Here is a 17750-nt window from a genome sequence, read left to right on the forward strand (position 1 = left end):
AACGAGGACCTTTTGAAGATATATTCAAATAATACATAAGTTTTTTTTTATTTCGCGGCATTTATTGTGAATATTTACAACTGAGATTGATAAGGTCTATTAATGAATAAATAATTATTAGTTAAAATTAATTTTAAGTTAATTTACAGTTAAAACTATATATATATTGATTATTGGTTAAAAATACAAGCAATTATAGATTTATACTGATGATATTTCTCGAATAAATTTATTGCTATGTTATTTATTTATCAAACTTATAGATCGGTAATGTTAGACAAGAAAATGAAAAACATTAAATTATTTATATGTATTTTCTTTGATAAATTTTTTGCTATTGCTTGCCGAAATTATAGATTTCGATAGTATTAGATCGATAATATTAAATAAAAAGAATGAAAAAAAATTAAATCATCTGCATGTAGTTAAGATATTTGTCTTTATAAAATTAAATACTTTTTAAAAACAAACTTTGGTTCAATGTTAAATTCTGTTTCATCCCTTAGTATTAGCAATATATCGATATTACACTTGACAATCTAATTAAAATAAATAAATACTCTTAATATGTATAACACGAGAATTATTTATTCCAAAATTTTACCTACTTCTGTATTTCCCGTTAAACAATTAAATCCACCGTTTCTTTTCTCTTTTCTGTAGAGAAAAAAAGAAAAGAACTTGATAAATGAGAGTAGACAGAAAGGAAAGAAGTGGTCAGGTGGAGGGACGGCGAGGGGGTGGCCGCGGAATAAGTCGGCGGGAGAATCGTATGCATCTTTTAAAATAGAGGATGAATGACCTCCCCTACATCATACAGAGCATCTGCTAAATAGATGACACGCCGGTTGTCACGAGTCTAGTTGCCTTCAGTCTTGCGATGCATGCGAATCGGGATTAGAATCATATATTTTCTCCGTTCTCACAGTGGAGTTTTTCCATCCCTGCCGGATAGAGGGACTTCACGATGAGGCGGCGGGCTTTAGAGCTGATCACGGAACTTCTCGTGATCCAACTGCTGCTGCCCTTGCCGGATCAAGTGAACGCCGTGAAGAATCGGTTAAGAAAACAACGATCCAAGCCGCAGGAGCTTCAGTCTCACAATCAGCAGTCTGGCAACGATTATGAATATGATTATAACTATAATGAGAATTATGATGAAAATTACGAAGAAAAGAACGGTGAGTGTCCCATAAATGTCTGAAAAAATTTGATTATGCAATAAAATAAAAAAATAAACTGAAAAAAGAGAAATAACTTTGAATTTAATAATATCTTCTTTTTACGACTAATTTTCTCTTTATCTATAAGAGGGCTAGGAATATAAGCATACGCGATATATTAAGCATTATATCTCTAAAAATTTTTTGAATGATTTATATTTTTATGTATAAATAGTATTATTTATTAATATATAAAAAAGAATGTGCTTGTGTGTATTTGTGTATGATAAGTTTCGATTCTTGCTTACATTATGTTTATTTGTTAGTACAAAAAATCAGATTACTGCACAATGCATAACACGCTATATCTGTAGAATATTGATTTGATTTTTATGTTATTAACACCAAATTAACACTAAATAGAATTCACAATTAAATTATTTAAAATAAAGCAAAATGTTTAAATTAAGATTAAATTAAAAGTTTCGAGAAATTCTTATTTTTTCAAATGTCTTTAAGATGTTTGTGTCATTTTTTGTCTTTTACGATAATCTACAAAATTATTATTCTACTTAATTATTATAATAGCAACGTAATTTTATCTATAAATATAGCAAAAATGTAGCAGTTGTAAATAAAGAATAATTATTATTTCGAAATGCCGGAAGTCTTGCGTCACAGATCAATCTCGTTAAGACGCTGATATAAAATAATTAATCTCTTTAAGCAGAGCAATCTAATTAATACCATTTATTTCAATCTATGAACTGCGAGTGCAATTTAATACAATCCACAGCTAGAAATAATTTCCGGTTTAGCTTCTTCGCAGATGCTATACCTAACATGTTTCGAATTTTTATAAATTGATATAATTATTGTTGCAATATGTTTTCGTTGATAATAATAATATAATCTTCTATATTTTTATTTAATAACAATATAAAAATATTATTTGCTTAGAGACCACAACATTACCACCTGATATCACGCGATTTTCGGGTAAGCATGCGGGTTTTATTGTTATAATACATAAAAATGATTAATAAAGCATAAATTATTCAATGCAGGAAGACCTGAAATATCAACAGAAACATTCTTGAGACGAGAAACATCTACACCGGCTCCCACGACAACTCAATTTTATAATCGTGGTAGGCATAGAGTTAAGAAATTACATTTGTAGTGAAAAAAGTGAAAAATAATAAATAGATAATCAGAATAAAATACTTTTATTCGCATTTTCCGGAATCTGATTTTTCTAAATATTGATTGTTTGCATTCTACAAATTTAGAGGAGACTAATTCCACATCCGAACAGGATCATTCAGTAAGTATAAACTATTTAATAATAAAAAAATTAAGAAAATTGAATTCTGTGAGGAATAGTAATTTTTAGTTTTTTTCTTCAGGTTTCGCCTACGGAGATTTTACCGGGTGAAAGTAACATATATAGTTCTGTAGCTTTTCCAGGACCACGAGTAAGTAATTGTTTATAACAGTTGTTTATAATAAATAGTATATGTAAAAACAATGTTTGCATAAAAATTTACAAAAAAAATAACGTTTACGAATTAGGGTACACCTGGTCGACCTGGAGATATTGGTCGTCCTGGTGATGCAGGATATCCTGGACAACCTGGTACACCTGGGATTCCAGGGCCACCTGGACTTCCAGGACCTGTACCTGATGTAAGAAATCTTTTTATAATTTAAAATTGGTTTTATTTCTTTATATCATTTATTTATAACATTTAAATAGTTGTATGTATGAGCTATTTATTAAGAATTTATATTAAACATGTATCATATAATTGATATTAATATATGTATAATAATTTACTAATGTATCTATAAATGTTGATAATAAAAGATATCTCTTTATTATCAACAATTGGCTTTGTCTCAAGCAAATGAAGATAAAGGTCCGACCGGTGCAGCAGCGTCATTGTATGGACCAGAAGCGTTATCTTACATTCAGGCGCAAGTAGGTCCAATGGGTCCACGAGGTCCCCCAGGTAGACAATAATTCTTTTAATAATTTTTTTCAAATTTATTTATATATAAATAAGTTGATCTGTTACAACTTGTTTTAATAATTTTACCTAAAAATATCGTACTTAAAGTATTATTTAAACATTATCTTTTCTATCTTTTAATTTAGGTTCATCCGGTGCTCCTGGTCCTCAAGGTTTTCAAGGTACACGAGGTGAATCTGGTGAACTAGGTCCTCCAGGCCCTCCTGGCATGCCAGGTCCTAGGGGCTTACCAGGATTGCCTGGAAAAGATGTAGGATTATTTTTAAATATAAATATTTTTATATAAATTTCATTTGTTGTTGTATTATATAAATTGCATTTGTTTCTTTATAATTGAAATTTATATTCTGTATTTCTTACATTGATTTAATTTTATTTGCAAACTACATTTGTATGTATATACAAGGTGTCCGGTACTCAATGGTAAAACGCTCGTGTATAGGTAGAGTAGGCTAAACTGAATCGAGAAGTCCTTTATTATTTTACGATCTTTGCAATAGTTATCGATACTAATCATTTTAAAAAAAGGAAAAATTTTACATAATGACTAAGTTTTTGCTTCACTATGATTCCATTGGTCATTTTAGTCACTTTAAGCCTGTTTTATGAAACTTAAAATTATTTGGAAAGGCAATGACATTAAACTTTTACTGCATATAATTTTGGACGGTTTAAAACAATATTTATTAAAACAATATTTTTGTCTCTATATATCTAATCAAATAACTTGGTAACCTGTATGATCTCATATTTGTTTTTGGACAACTATTATTTGTAAAAATAATATTTTTGGTTTAGGAAAGATGTAATATATGATACTTTTTTATGTACTTAGCATAAATTTTTTTTTTAATGATTAATATCTTGATAACTATTGCGAAGATTGCAAAATAGTAGACTTTTCGGTTCAGTTTAGCTCACTCTACTTGACCACAAGCGCTGTATACCATTGAATACCGGACACCCTCTATTAAATTATATGTATACTATACATTACATTAAAATAAAATATTTTTTATTTTATTAACGACAGGGAATCAGTGGAGAAGATGGCGAGACTGGTCCGCCGGGATCATCTGGTCCTGTAGGACCACGTGGTATTCCTGGAATACCCGGGCTTCCAGGAATAAAAGGCCATCGTGGTTTTCCAGGTTTAGACGGTGCCAAAGGTGAGCAAGGAGCTTCTGGTGAAAAAGGATCCATGGGCTCGCCTGGACCGATGGGACCAGTAGGACCGACGGTATGTAAATAACGCCTTCGATATTTACATGTGATTTAAATAGAGGAATGTATATAAGATTTAAAGTAAAGGGCATAGCAGGATAAGTATGTGTGTGCTGCCCCCGCACGAATTCAGTTGAGATTTTTACTATATGGCAGTAATGTAAGAATGAATTTCGGAAAAGATTATATTCGAAAAAAATTTTTTATGGAAGTCATGGAGGTAAAATTGAAAATCGAAAAAATAAATGTTTTTTTTAATGGATGAACTGATTTTGACGAAAAAAATATATGTTAGGTGTTTTAATGGTGCGATGTTTCAACAAAATTACATATAAAAATTTTTTTTCTAAAAAACTAGTTGAAAAAAATTTTTTTAATATTTTCGAATTTTTTTTAGTGAATGTACTTGAGACACTATGACCATTTTTTATTAAAAAAATCTTTGACTTATCTAATACAGCATATTTAATTTTCAAAACAATCGGAAGGTTATATCAGTTAAAAAAAGAGGAGTTTTAAAGTTTAAGCGTGTCGCGTATTGTAACGAGCATTGCTCGTGTTATTTACGACTCATCCAGAATCAACTTCAACTAGCCAAAATTTAAGATAGAGTTTAGCTTTAGAAGAAGCAAAAAGAAAACTCACTTTTAAAGACAAATCTTGGTGCTTGTTTATTGAATTTCTTATCGTTTCATTGCCTTAAGGGGGAAGCCTGGTTTAGCATGCTGAAAAATTAGGTGACATTTTTGGAATTTTTTTTAGAAAACTATTCAACCAATCCTTTTTAACTTTATAGGGTAATTTCTTATGCTATTGAACTAACAAAAAAATATTTTTTTGTCAGAAAAATTTATTCGGCGGTGATGGTGTTTGGCGGCGTGCAAGATAATTCAAAAGCTATTTATCCGATTGACTTGGGCCTTTACATATCTGCACAAATACTTCCCTAATAACTTGAATCACAGTTTATAATAATATTATTTAATTAAATAATTTTTATTGCATAATAAACACGAAAAATTTTTTGTCAATATCGCTACCTTCTTTTTCTAAGTGTCGCGATTTTCATAATTTCGCATTATTTTCTTTAAAAATATGTTTAGTTAATGCGTAAACTCTTGATAAACAATAATCTTTTTGGATTTTTTATTTCAGACAAATACAAGCGATTACATTGCATTCCGCCAAACACCATCATCGCCGACGCGCCGAATAAAAAGTTATTATTTGCATAGTAAATACTTTTTTCTGGCAAAAAATATTTTTTAGTTCAATAGTATAAGAAATTACCCTATAAAGTTCAAAAGGATTGGTTGTATAGTTTCCTTAAAAAAATTTCAGAAAATCACCTAATTTTTTAGCGTGCTACATCAGGTTCTCTCCTTAATCTTTGTCGCTATCATCCTTAATAGCAATGATACTATTCTGCTGAAACATTTCACTGAGGATCTCAGTTGGTAAGATCTTTAACAGATATCTGGCATGAGTTAGATATACAGTAAACTATTGCAGCAACGTGTGAACAGTATCTGTCAAAGATCTTTAAATCAGCTGAGATCCTCAGTGAAATGTTTCAGTAGAATAGTACCATTCCTGTTAATGAGGATGATAGTGACGAAGATTAAGGCAATGAGACAAAAAGGAACTCGATAAACAAGCACCAAGATTGTCTTCAAAAGTGAGTTTTCTTTTTGCTTCTTTTAAAACTAGACTTTATCTTGAATTTTGGCTAGTTGAAGTTGATTCCGGATGAGTTATAAATAACAAGAGCAAGGCAATGTTCGTTACACAATACGCTTAAACTTTAAAACTCCCCTTTTTTAACTATGATATATCCTTGCGATTGTTTTGAAAATTAAATATATTGTATTAGATGATTAAAGATTTTTTTAGTAAAAAATGATCGTAGTGTCTCAAGTACATCTAATAAAAAAAATTCAAAAATATTTAAAATATTTTTTCAACTAGTTTTTTTTGAAAAAAAATTTTTATAATTTTGTTGAAACATCGCACCATTGAAACCCCTAACATATATTTTTTTCGTCAGAATCGGTTCATTTATTTAAGAGAACATTCATTTTATCGATTTTCAATTTCATAAAAACTTTCATAAAAAATTTTTTTCAAATATAATCTTTTCCGAAATTCATTCTTACATCACTGCCAACTTATATATTAAAAATCTCGACCAAATTCGTGCGGGAGCAGCACACACATACTTATCCTGCTGTGCCCTTTATAAAAATATCTTGTATTATCATGAAGTAAATTTTAACGTTACAAACATAAAGTTCATAAAACGTTTTTCTACACTAATGTTGGTTTATATAGGGTCCAGCAGGACCTCGTGGTGAAAGAGGTAGAGAAGGTCCATCAGGCCCTCCTGGGTTGAGAGGCCTCGATGGAATTGCTGGGCCACCTGGGCAATCCGTAAGTAAATTAATTATTCAATTTATACGCAATTTAAAAATTGATTAAAATGTACTTCAAAGATTTATGAAAAATTATAATTTTTTCCAGACGTTTTTATGTATGACTAATGTGGATTTATCTAAACGTCTTTTCACATTTCTTTAAACTTAACATTAATATTATTTTTAGGGTGCTATAGGTAAACCTGGCTCACCAGGTTTTCCAGGGAATCCTGGAATCAAGGGTGATCAAGGAATACAAGGACCGACAGGAAGCCAGGGTTTGCAAGGTCCACGAGGTAAGATATTTTAATTTTTATTTAATGAAAGCAAAAGTTGCTGATTTTATTAAATATGTTATGTCCAAACGAAATTAAATTGAAAGAAGGCCGAGAAACGGTCAAAGCAAGATTTTGGTGCTGATATATCTTCGATTGTTGCGATGAATATTATCACATGCCTCGATGATCGAGCTGATTAAGACGCCCGCCCTGGAAGGTCGGGAATTTCAGATTCAAATCCTGGTTGAGGTAATATTTTTCGTAACAAATAATTCTTTATATTGCATCACGGGGTAGATGGAATTTTATTAGATGCTGGTGAGCATCAGTATTGATTATCAATTTAATGATGTGCAGATATTACTATTCTGTTTCAAACAAGAGCTGTGTTATGACTGCGAAAGTAACGGCGCGCAGTTCAAGGAATTAGAATATGTATGTAAAATTCACACAGCCATATCAGTGAGCACCAAGATCTTGGTTTGACCGTTTCTCGGCCTTCTTTCTAATACACAGTAATACGAATACACGGTTGGATATATATATATATATATATATATAATGTTGTATTCATTTGAGAGATTGTATTTATTTTCTCAATTTTAATTAATATTTCGTAACAGGCGAAAGTGGTCGTCCAGGACAACCTGGTGAAACTGGTCCACAAGGTCCCCAAGGCAAAGATGGAATTCCCGGTGAAAAAGGGGCGCCTGGAGCGACAGGACCCGTTGGTGTGCCCGGATTTCCGGGTGCTCGAGGTCAACCCGGAACACCGGGTAATCCTGGTATCCCTGGCACTAAAGGAGCACCCGTACGTATAATTACACCGTTCAAAAACTGTAAAGTTAATTTTTATGAAATTTTAATGATATTCTTGCAGGGTCTTCCTGGTGATAGAGGTTTCAAAGGAGAGGCTGGAGCGAAAGGTGATGCGGGCATGTTTGGTCCGCGTGGACTTCCGGGACCTCCTGGGAATGAGGGCAAAAGGGGTAAAAGAGGTATGCGTGGACCAATCGGCGCTGTAGGTCCTCCTGGAGAACGCGGCCCACTTGGAGTACGTGGTCTTCCTGGCTCGGATGGTCCTCAAGGACCTCAAGGTATTGGTTACTATATATATCTTTATAAAATTAAAGTGTCCTTATATATTTAAAAATATATGTATTACCTACAAAATTTTATTAATAATAACAAACATAATAAATATATTTAATATTTTGTAATATTGTTTAATTGTCTCTTAAAAAAAGGAAATATAAAAAAATTTTTCTAAATAGTATAAAAATACAAAAATTGATTAGAATAATAATGTATCTTAAAAGATAATATCTTAATTTATAATATCTTTCACATTTTACTTATTGTCAGTCTAATTTTCAGCTTTTAACGATTAAATATTTGAGGCTTATGATAGAATTTTTCAAAATTCTCCTAAGTTGTAATGATATTTGTATATTCTCTATTTTTTCATAAACATAATATAATAATTATAAGTAATCTTTTATAAAAAATTGTTAGGCCAACCTGGTGATCGTGGTCCTCCGGGAGCTGTTGGGTCGAAAGGTGCCATTGGAGATCCTGGACGACCTGGAGAAACAGGATTACAGGTATAATAAGATTTTAACATATTAGATTTTGTGTAAAAGTATTATAACAATAAATAATTATAGTAAAAAAAATTTTAGGGTGTGCGTGGTTTAATGGGTAGGCCCGGAGCTCCCGGAAAATCAGGTAATCCTGGAGAACGTGGAATTCAAGGTGCGGATGGCAAACCTGGAGAACAGGGTCTACCTGGACTGCAGGGTCTACCAGGACCATTAGGACTACCAGGGGAAAGAGGATATCCTGTAATTGTTATTAATTTCCCGTAATGAGTATATACTATAGTAGAATATAATGTAGTATAATTTAAACACGAAAATATTCTCCAGAGTAACAATATACAGAGTGTTTTAATCGCCTCAGGTGAATGAGTCATGGAATTGAAAAATACTTCAAACAAAAATTGTATGACTTTAAGGGGGATATAAAATGGTAGCATTGGTTTGACCTTGGATAACACTAATGCCAATGGTACTGTAACTTTCAAACCTTATAACTCGAAAAGTGTTTAACGGAAAAATATTTTATTATAGTGTTTTGAAAAGCTCTTGAGATAAGTTACAAGAATATGCAATTAAAAATTGGGATTTCATTAAAAAAATTTAAAGTGACCTTATCCTAACCTTGACAATGCCATCCAAGTTCAAATCAATGCTATCATTTTATGTTCCCCTTGAAGTACAACTTTTGTCTGAAGTATATATCTTTCAATTCCGTCTTATTTCCGAGTTATTCGCCCTCGGGGCGATTAAAATAAAATATTGTTAACCTTGTATAAGAATTAACATTAACATTATATTCTCTCTAATTTTATTATGCTTTTTCAATTTTTATTATTTAGGGAGAACGTGGAAAAGATGGTGAACCTGGTAATCCAGGTTCTTCTGGTCCAAGAGGAGATACCGGTAAAGAAGGTCTTCCAGGAGCACAGGGTCCCCCAGGTCCACCAGGAAGTGACGGCGCACGAGGTCTTTCGGGACCCCCTGGTTCTAGAGGTTTTCCAGTACGAAGAATATAGAAATATAATATTGTATTTCTCGTAATATGGAAGATAAAGTAATGTAAATTATCATGTAAACAAAGCATATGTTTGTTCGTATAGGGTCTTCCAGGCGTCCCCGGTAATTCAGGTGTTCCAGGCAAGGACGGAGAAGCGGGAGTACAAGGAGCTCCCGGTCCTCCGGGATTAGTCGGCAATAGAGGCGAGCGAGGACCTCCTGGAGAAAGAGGACTCATTGGACCTCCAGGACCTATGGGTTCTAAAGGAGAAACTGGAGCACAAGGCCCTGATGGTTTTATTGTACGTTGTTATTATCTATTTATCTTTTTTATTTATATTTATTACTACATATGAAATACAAATACAAAAAGCGTTTAAATAACAAAAAATTAAATCTACGATTAAAATATTTCTTAATTTAAAAAAACACATTTGTTTTTATTTTTAAAATTAGTTTTATTAAAAATAATTATTTAAATGTGATTTTATATATATTTACAGTAGATTTTCGAATTATTAATTTAATTTATTGGCTCTTCTGATAGCATCTTATGATACTCGTATGTATGTATAGTATCACTATGAAAGTTACGAAATTCATAGGCATATATAATGTACATATATATGTTCACATACATATAAAGTATACAATTTATACATTACTTTATATAGGGTTTACCAGGATCTAAAGGAGATAAAGGAAGTGTTGGTTCACCGGGATTATTAGGACTTCCTGGCATAAGAGGATTACCCGGCGAATTTGGTCAGAAAGGAGAAAGAGGCATACCAGGACCAATCGGTCCCGAAGGTCCACCAGGTAGTATCTTACGTTACTTTTACTTTAATTAATCTTAAAATATAAGCATCATTCTAATATAATCATGCTTTATTAAAATTTTTATTAAAAAACATTAATATTTTTTTATTTAAATATTTTTTACTTAAATATCATAGGACATATTGGAGAGCGTGGTCCACAAGGAGAAATAGGACCTTCTGGCCCTCCTGGAGAACCGGCGGAACGAGGTGATCCAGGTTCTCCTGGTCCCATTGGCGAGACAGGAGCGCCTGGCAATCCAGGAGAAAGAGGACCTCATGGATTGCAAGGCTCACAAGGTTTTCCAGGCCCACAAGGATTAATTGGACTTCCTGGTTTGAAAGGCGATCGCGGATATTCAGGTTTAAAAGGAGAACAAGGAAATCCGGGACTATCTGGTAATAAAAAAATTCTAAATTAGTAATAATTGACATAATGATTTATATAATAAACTTTTTAACTAATTTTTTAACAACGAGGAGAGAGTCAAAAAATCTGAAAAAATATTTTTTATAAGTCAATTGATACGAAATTCTATCTTACAGAGCACTATATCTATGTGTAAAATTTTTAAAATTTCTGAGAAATGACTGATCCGCTTCACGTGGAACAGCCCATGTATAAATATAATTGTTATATATTTTTTAGTATAAGATATATACTCAATATAAGATATCTTTAATACATTGAGGTATAATAATACATAATAAAATTATACATAATAAAATTATTTTTTGTGTACATAAAATATATAAATTACATAAAATATATAAATATATTAATTAACAGGTAGTCGTGGCGAGGCCGGATTACCTGGACCTATTGGACTTACCGGTGCTAAGGGAATTAGAGGTGAATCTGGTGCACGAGGCGAACCCGGTTTAATGGGGCCACCTGGTATCATGGGACATGTTGGACCATCAGTAAGTCGTTAACCTTTATGAATTTTATTACATTTTAATAAACAGACGTGAACAGTATATACTGTGAGATAAATAAAACATTGATAACAAAATAATAAATAAAATATTAGTCTAAAAATATTATAGGGATTACCAGGGAATGTAGGATCACCTGGTGCTCCTGGATTACCTGGTGTCAAAGGTGATGCAGGCGATCCAGGACGTCCTGGAAACCCAGGTCCAATCGGTAACCCTGGTCCATCTGGAGTTGATGGAATTAAAGGCGAAAGTGGATCTCCAGGCCCTCAAGGATTGATGGGTTCTCAAGGTCCTCAAGGTCCGCTCGGCGAAAGAGGTTTACCAGGTTTACCTGGTTCTCCTGGTTCTATAGGGATTAGAGGATTTCGCGGAGCTCCGGTAAATAAAAATATATAGTTATACATAAATAATTTTATGTAATTTTTTATATTTATGATTACTTATATTTTTATTATACATATATACAGGGTATATCTTAAATACCGCCCACTAATTATATAGTGTTATTCCTTATAAAAACCTGAATCGAAAAGTCCTGAATGATTTTTTTCTACAGGATGTTTCGTTTTAATCGCCCCAGGCGAATAACTCGGGAGGAAGACATGGAATTGAAAAATATTCCAGACAAAAATTGTATGACTTTAAGGGGGACATAAAATAGTAGGATTGGTTTGAATAAAATATTTTTCCATTACGCACTTTTCGAGTTATATAATATAAGACTTATAAGTTACCGTTACAGTACCGTTACAGTACCGCATTACAGTGGCATTAGCATTATTTAAGATATCCGAACAATAGCCAAAACTTATTGAATGTTGTTCAAAATCATGAGTTTGACAACATATGTTAAGGTCATGATCACAGGAGATTGTTCCTTTTTTTTAGAAAATAAATTTCAAAAATAAAAATGAGAGCAACAACGTTTAATGATTTTGATGTATGTTATCAAGGTCATGACCCTGAACAACATTCAAAAGGTTTTAGCCATTGTTCGGACACCTTGGATAAAGCTAATGCCAGTGGTATTATAATTTTCAAACCTTGTAACTTGAAAAGTGCTTAATGGAAAAATATTTTATTATAGTGTTTTGGAAAGCTCTCGATAAGCTATAAGAATATATATATATATATATATATATATATATATATATATATAATACACATATATACATATATAATAAAAGTATAAATAATTACAAATAAAAAATTGAATATACATATATGTAATTATTATATAGTGTATAATTGCTATAAATTTTTTTACTGCCATGTAAATAGTTTGAAATAAAATTAATTTATTTTTATTACAGGGTGAAATAGGACAACCCGGAAAACCAGGAGCGGAAGGTTCACCCGGATCTCCCGGATTAACAGGTCCTCCAGGTGTTCCCGGTCATTTAGGAGAAACAGGACCGGAAGGACCAATTGGAAAACCAGGACCGCCAGGTATAGGAGGCCGACCAGGTGACAAAGGACCACCTGGAGTGCCTGGTGCTGCAGGACCGTCAGGTCCTCCTGGATTACCAGTGAGTTATGACTTTTGCTCTATCTTTCTTTGTATAAATGTAATAAAATAATAATATCATATTAATGATAATTTATTCACATTCTTTTTAATAGGGATCACCTGGACTCACTGGACCTACCGGACTCACTGGAGAAAGTGGCCCGAAAGGTGAAACGGGACCGCAAGGTGTGGAAGGTCCACAGGTAAAATTTTTAATTAAATTAATGTAACTTTATAATAACTAATTGATTACACTGTTCAACAAAAAAATGACTTTTTTCGAACATTATACCTAGACTAATCATTTTCCGTAGTTTTGGGCACTGAATCTGCATCCGCTTGTAGAATGGCTCTATCACGTAACAATTTTGAGAAACTTGTAGATAAAGTTCCAAAAAAGGACTATTATCACATATTTTGTCATATTGTAACTTCAAAATGCTAGATAAGTGTTTGTGCGTTTAAAATTATGGTTAGGATTTTCTATTCTTAAAAGAGATTTTTTGTGTCCATTTGGTTAACAATTTATTTATTAAACATGAGATCTATTGCGGAAGAAACTGTGAATTAAATCATTGACAACTTGCCAAACAGCTTCTAATTTTGTTTATATCTACTTAAGTATTTTTTAAATCGCTGAATACTAATCCAATGTCATTTGGAATTTGTCAATTTTGACAAATTCCAAATGGCGGATTTAATATGGCGAATGTTATAACTTAAAAAAATGTTTAAAAATGTGTGTGTGTATTGGCGCGCGCGCGCTTGAGAGTGTATTCACATATAGATTATATTTTTTTTAAGCTTTATATTGAAAACTCTGGAAACGGACTCTGCAATTTGTCAGTTTTGTACAGTATTTAATGATTTCAAATGTTGTTTTTTTAAATATATCAATATATGTTATGTTTTTTGAGTATTTAATTTTTTGTTTAAAAATTAATAAACAAATCTGAAGAATTTTTATACGTTTGATAAATATTTTACTGTTTGGTAAATTGTCAATGATTTAATTCACGGTTCTTTCGCAACAGACCCCATGTTTAACAATAAATAACTTGTTAATCATAATGGACACAAAAAAGAATTCCTTATAAGAGTTGAAAAGTCCTAAAAACATACTTAATTTTGAGCGCACAAACACTTCTCTAGCATGTCGCATTTCGAAGTTACAATATGACAAAATATGTGAAAATAGCCCTTTTTGCAACTTTATCTGCAAGTTTCTCAAAATTGTGACGTGATAGAGCAATTCTACAAGCGGATTCAGATTCAGCGTCCAAAAAACTACGAAAAATGACTAGTCCGATTATGCTGTTTTTTTTTTGTTAAACTGTTACTTAATAAATAATACTGAAATTAATTAAAATAAATTAAAAATGAAATTAAATTTTAAATATTAAGATCTCTAAAATTACACACATACACACGCACACATATATATTTTAATATTTTCAGGGACCACGAGGAAAACCCGGTCCAGCAGGTCTTGAAGGTGTAAAAGGGGATCGTGGAGAAGAGGGACAGACAGGGGCCAAAGGACATCGAGGATTTACTGGTTTGCAAGGATTACCCGGATCTCCTGGTTTAGTAGGAGAAAAGGGAATACCTGGTCTGCCAGGACTTCCTGGTAAAGACGGAGAGCCAGGTATTAGAGGTAATCCTGGACGAGAAGGCAGTCCGGGGCCTATCGGACCTGCGGGAAATCCCGGACCAAGGGGTCCATCTGGCGAAGAAGGTCGCCATGGAACACCAGGTCCTGCAGGACCTCCCGGGCCACCTGGTCCTCCTGGAGAAATAGGTTTTGGTTACGATGCTGCAGCTTTAGCAGCATTTATAGGTATGCTTTAATTAATTTAAAATGTAGTCCATATTTGTAAAGACAATCTAATCACAAATATCATATAAAACATTTCTAAAAAACATTACCAAAATGTCATCTAAACATTTTTTTAGATTGTTCTGTATTATTTAAGTTTTTAATATATTGTAAATAATTACTTTAAAAAATATTTTTTAAATTATAGTAAATATATAAATTATAATAAATATATATAATAAATATAAATATCATATAAAAAATTTCTAAAGAACGTCACCAAAATGTCATCTAAACATTTTTTTTAGATTTTTCTTATTTAAACTTTTAATACATTGTAAATAATTACTTCAAAAAATATTTACTAAATTATATAAACTATTATTATAGTATAGGTAAAACATTTTTAAAATTATTTATTTATTGTATAGGACAAGGCCAAACTAAAGGACCAGATCCACTTGGTGATGAACCACCAAGAATATTTAGTAAAGATATTACTGAAAAGGAACGAAGAGAGCTCCTTTTGAAAGCGTACGAAAATCTAAAAACGTCATTCCAAAAATTGGTGAAGCCAAATGGTGAAAAAAATTCGCCTGCTAAAACCTGTCGAGATCTATTTGCTGCTTATCCGGAAAAATTATCTGGTAAAAAGTTACAATTTAAGATTATAACATTTTACACTTTTATTTATTTTAATTTTTTAATTTTGGTTTTTTAACAAATATATAAAAAACGTAAAATTATATAAATATTAAATTTGCAAAGCTGATTAAATTTCTTCTTAGAAAAAAAAATTGAAAATTTTAATCGCACGATAAGCAAATATTAAGAGTAACAAAAGTATTAATATACACTTCGTATTTAAATATTTAAATTAATATAAATTTTTACTTTCTTAATAGGTGAATATTGGATTGATCCAAACGAAGGGGATATTCGAGATGCGATCTTAGTGTATTGCGATGCTGAGAAACGTGCGACTTGCATTTTACCGAATCCATCGCGTTTGCCAGAGATCACTCACATTACTGATCAACAGGAGACTTGGTTGAGTGAGATAGATAGCGGCATGAAGGTTATATTATATTCTATATATTTTCTCTAATTCTAATTGTTAATCGGCGCAACAAAAAATATAACCGTTACAAAATAATTAATTATAAAATAAATTTAATTATTGCATTCAGATTACATACAAGGCAGACAGTAATCAAATCGGTTTCTTGCAATTGCTCTCGAAACACGCGAATCAGAATATCACATATCATTGCAAGAACAGTGTAGCTTACTTCGATTATGAGAAAAAAACATATAAAAGGGGCTTGAGGCTTTTGACTTGGAACGATGTTGAATTGACACCACGAGGCAATCAACGCCTTAGATATGAAATGTTAATGGATGAATGTAGGGTAAGTCAATTTTTAAATACAATAGTTTTATTTGCATTAGTACTCCTCTTTTTAATCACTCTATTTTCATTTTTTAAATATAACAAATTTATAAATATTAGTCTTAATATTTTAAAATTTTGTATCTTATTAATTATGTATATATAATTGTATTTATTAATTTGTTACATTTGATTAATATATAATTGTATTTATTAATTTGTTACATTTGACTTAAATTATATTAAAATTTAGTTTGTTTGAATTTAAAGACATTGCATTAAATACGCAGGAAGCGAATAAAACACACACACACACACACACACACACACACACACACACACACACACACATATACACAAAACAAAACAAAATTTCATTTTAAAATAATTTTACGTATGTTTTATACTTTGTAATTTATTCGTACATTCATTAATTCGCAGTTCTATCAAGGCCATTGGGGTAAAACTATTGTTTCGTATGAAACGGATAAACCTGTAAGACTTCCTATCTTAGATGTGGCCCTGCGAGATATCGGAAAACCGGAACAGAGTTTTTCCATTGAGATCGGTGCAGCTTGTTACGATTAAAATATACGATAGTACGAGATTGTGACATTGCGTTTATTACCTTTTGTGCCTATATATCTGTCGTTTTCCATTGCATAATCTTTTAATTAAGGAATTGTCTGTCAATTTTATAAAAATATAATTACCCAAGCAGAACAAGACATGGTGTCTTCAAAATGCATGGCTTTAAAATGACTCCAAAATGATTATTAAAAAACACTTCGAACAGTTATATATGATTCATCTTAACATAATTTTTACGTTATCGTGTCTTGTTGTTTTTACTGGTGTATACATTAATTAATTCGATTTACAGTGGCTAATTACTAAAAAAAAACTAAACATTACTTAATCCGTAATGACTCTGTGTTATTTTTTATGCAAATTCTCAAATAGCGGAAATTTAATTTACGAATATTTAATAGAATCAACGTTAATTATATTGTCCTTTATTTCTAGGATAAAAGCAAAACTAACTTAAAAAAAGATATGGAAAATACATATCATTTGGATATTTTATAATATTATATGTACCAATTAGAAAAATTTTCGGGATATTTAAATATTATTCAATCAAATATTAATTACCTGAATATTTAAGTATAAAAATATATATAAATATATTCGCACGATATATAACGTACCATTAAGGATTTAATTTACTCAATGCGCACAATGTTAAAGTATTATTATGTACATAATGAAGTTTCATAGATATAGCATATCACTATTATTTTGTGCAGCTATTTAGGAAAAATAAAATTGTGCATTATCAAAGTTAATATACTCAGTCAATATTTTTTGTGTCCTACCAAAATATCGTTTTGCTGAGCGAAATTTTTTTGCTAATTTATAAAGTTTCACATTTATTTTTTCATTTATCATAATAATGTGCTAATGGAACACAATTCGTATATATCTTCTTTAATTAGAAAGAGCGAATTTTTCGAATTATTTTTTTTTTGTTTTTTATCTTTTTTCAAAATATA

The 17750-nt window shown here is 31.3% G+C and overlaps 1 protein-coding gene across 1 annotated transcript; it reads left to right on the plus strand.

Annotated features, from left to right (window-relative positions):
- Positions 1 to 862: 862 nt before the first annotated feature.
- Positions 863 to 17291, plus strand: LOC105459950 (fibril-forming collagen alpha chain-like). Its single transcript, XM_011706323.1, has 28 exons — positions 863 to 1181; positions 2124 to 2162; positions 2231 to 2314; positions 2456 to 2490; positions 2573 to 2641; positions 2739 to 2852; positions 3034 to 3178; positions 3325 to 3449; positions 4233 to 4439; positions 6755 to 6853; positions 7025 to 7133; positions 7739 to 7926; positions 7996 to 8212; positions 8631 to 8719; positions 8798 to 8959; positions 9556 to 9717; positions 9817 to 10014; positions 10387 to 10531; positions 10669 to 10929; positions 11321 to 11454; positions 11581 to 11850; positions 12786 to 13001; positions 13096 to 13185; positions 14441 to 14822; positions 15233 to 15448; positions 15707 to 15879; positions 15992 to 16213; positions 16636 to 17291. Exons 1-28 carry the CDS (start codon positions 968 to 970, stop codon positions 16780 to 16782), a joined length of 4512 nt encoding a protein of 1503 aa, XP_011704625.1. The 5' UTR covers positions 863 to 967; the 3' UTR covers positions 16783 to 17291.
- The last annotated feature ends 459 nt before the right edge of the window (positions 17292 to 17750 follow it).

The sequence above is a fragment of the Wasmannia auropunctata genome, unplaced genomic scaffold (genome assembly GCF_000956235.1).
Source record: "Wasmannia auropunctata unplaced genomic scaffold, wasmannia.A_1.0 LD336101.1, whole genome shotgun sequence".
Lineage (NCBI taxonomy): Eukaryota > Metazoa > Arthropoda > Insecta > Hymenoptera > Formicidae > Wasmannia > Wasmannia auropunctata.

What these genes read in the sequence shown, in the direction of transcription:
- LOC105459950 (XM_011706323.1), top strand. Translation starts at nt 968, where the DNA reads ATGAGGCGGCGGGCTTTAGAGCTGATCACGGAACTTCTCGTGATCCAA. An exon ending in CAGGATTGCCTGGAAAAGAT is followed by an intron (nt 3,450 to 4,232) that starts GTAGGATTATTT and finishes TATTAACGACAG; the next exon opens with GGAATCAGTGGAGAAGATGG. An exon ending in TGTTAATGGATGAATGTAGG is followed by an intron (nt 16,214 to 16,635) that starts GTAAGTCAATTT and finishes ATTAATTCGCAG; the next exon opens with TTCTATCAAGGCCATTGGGG.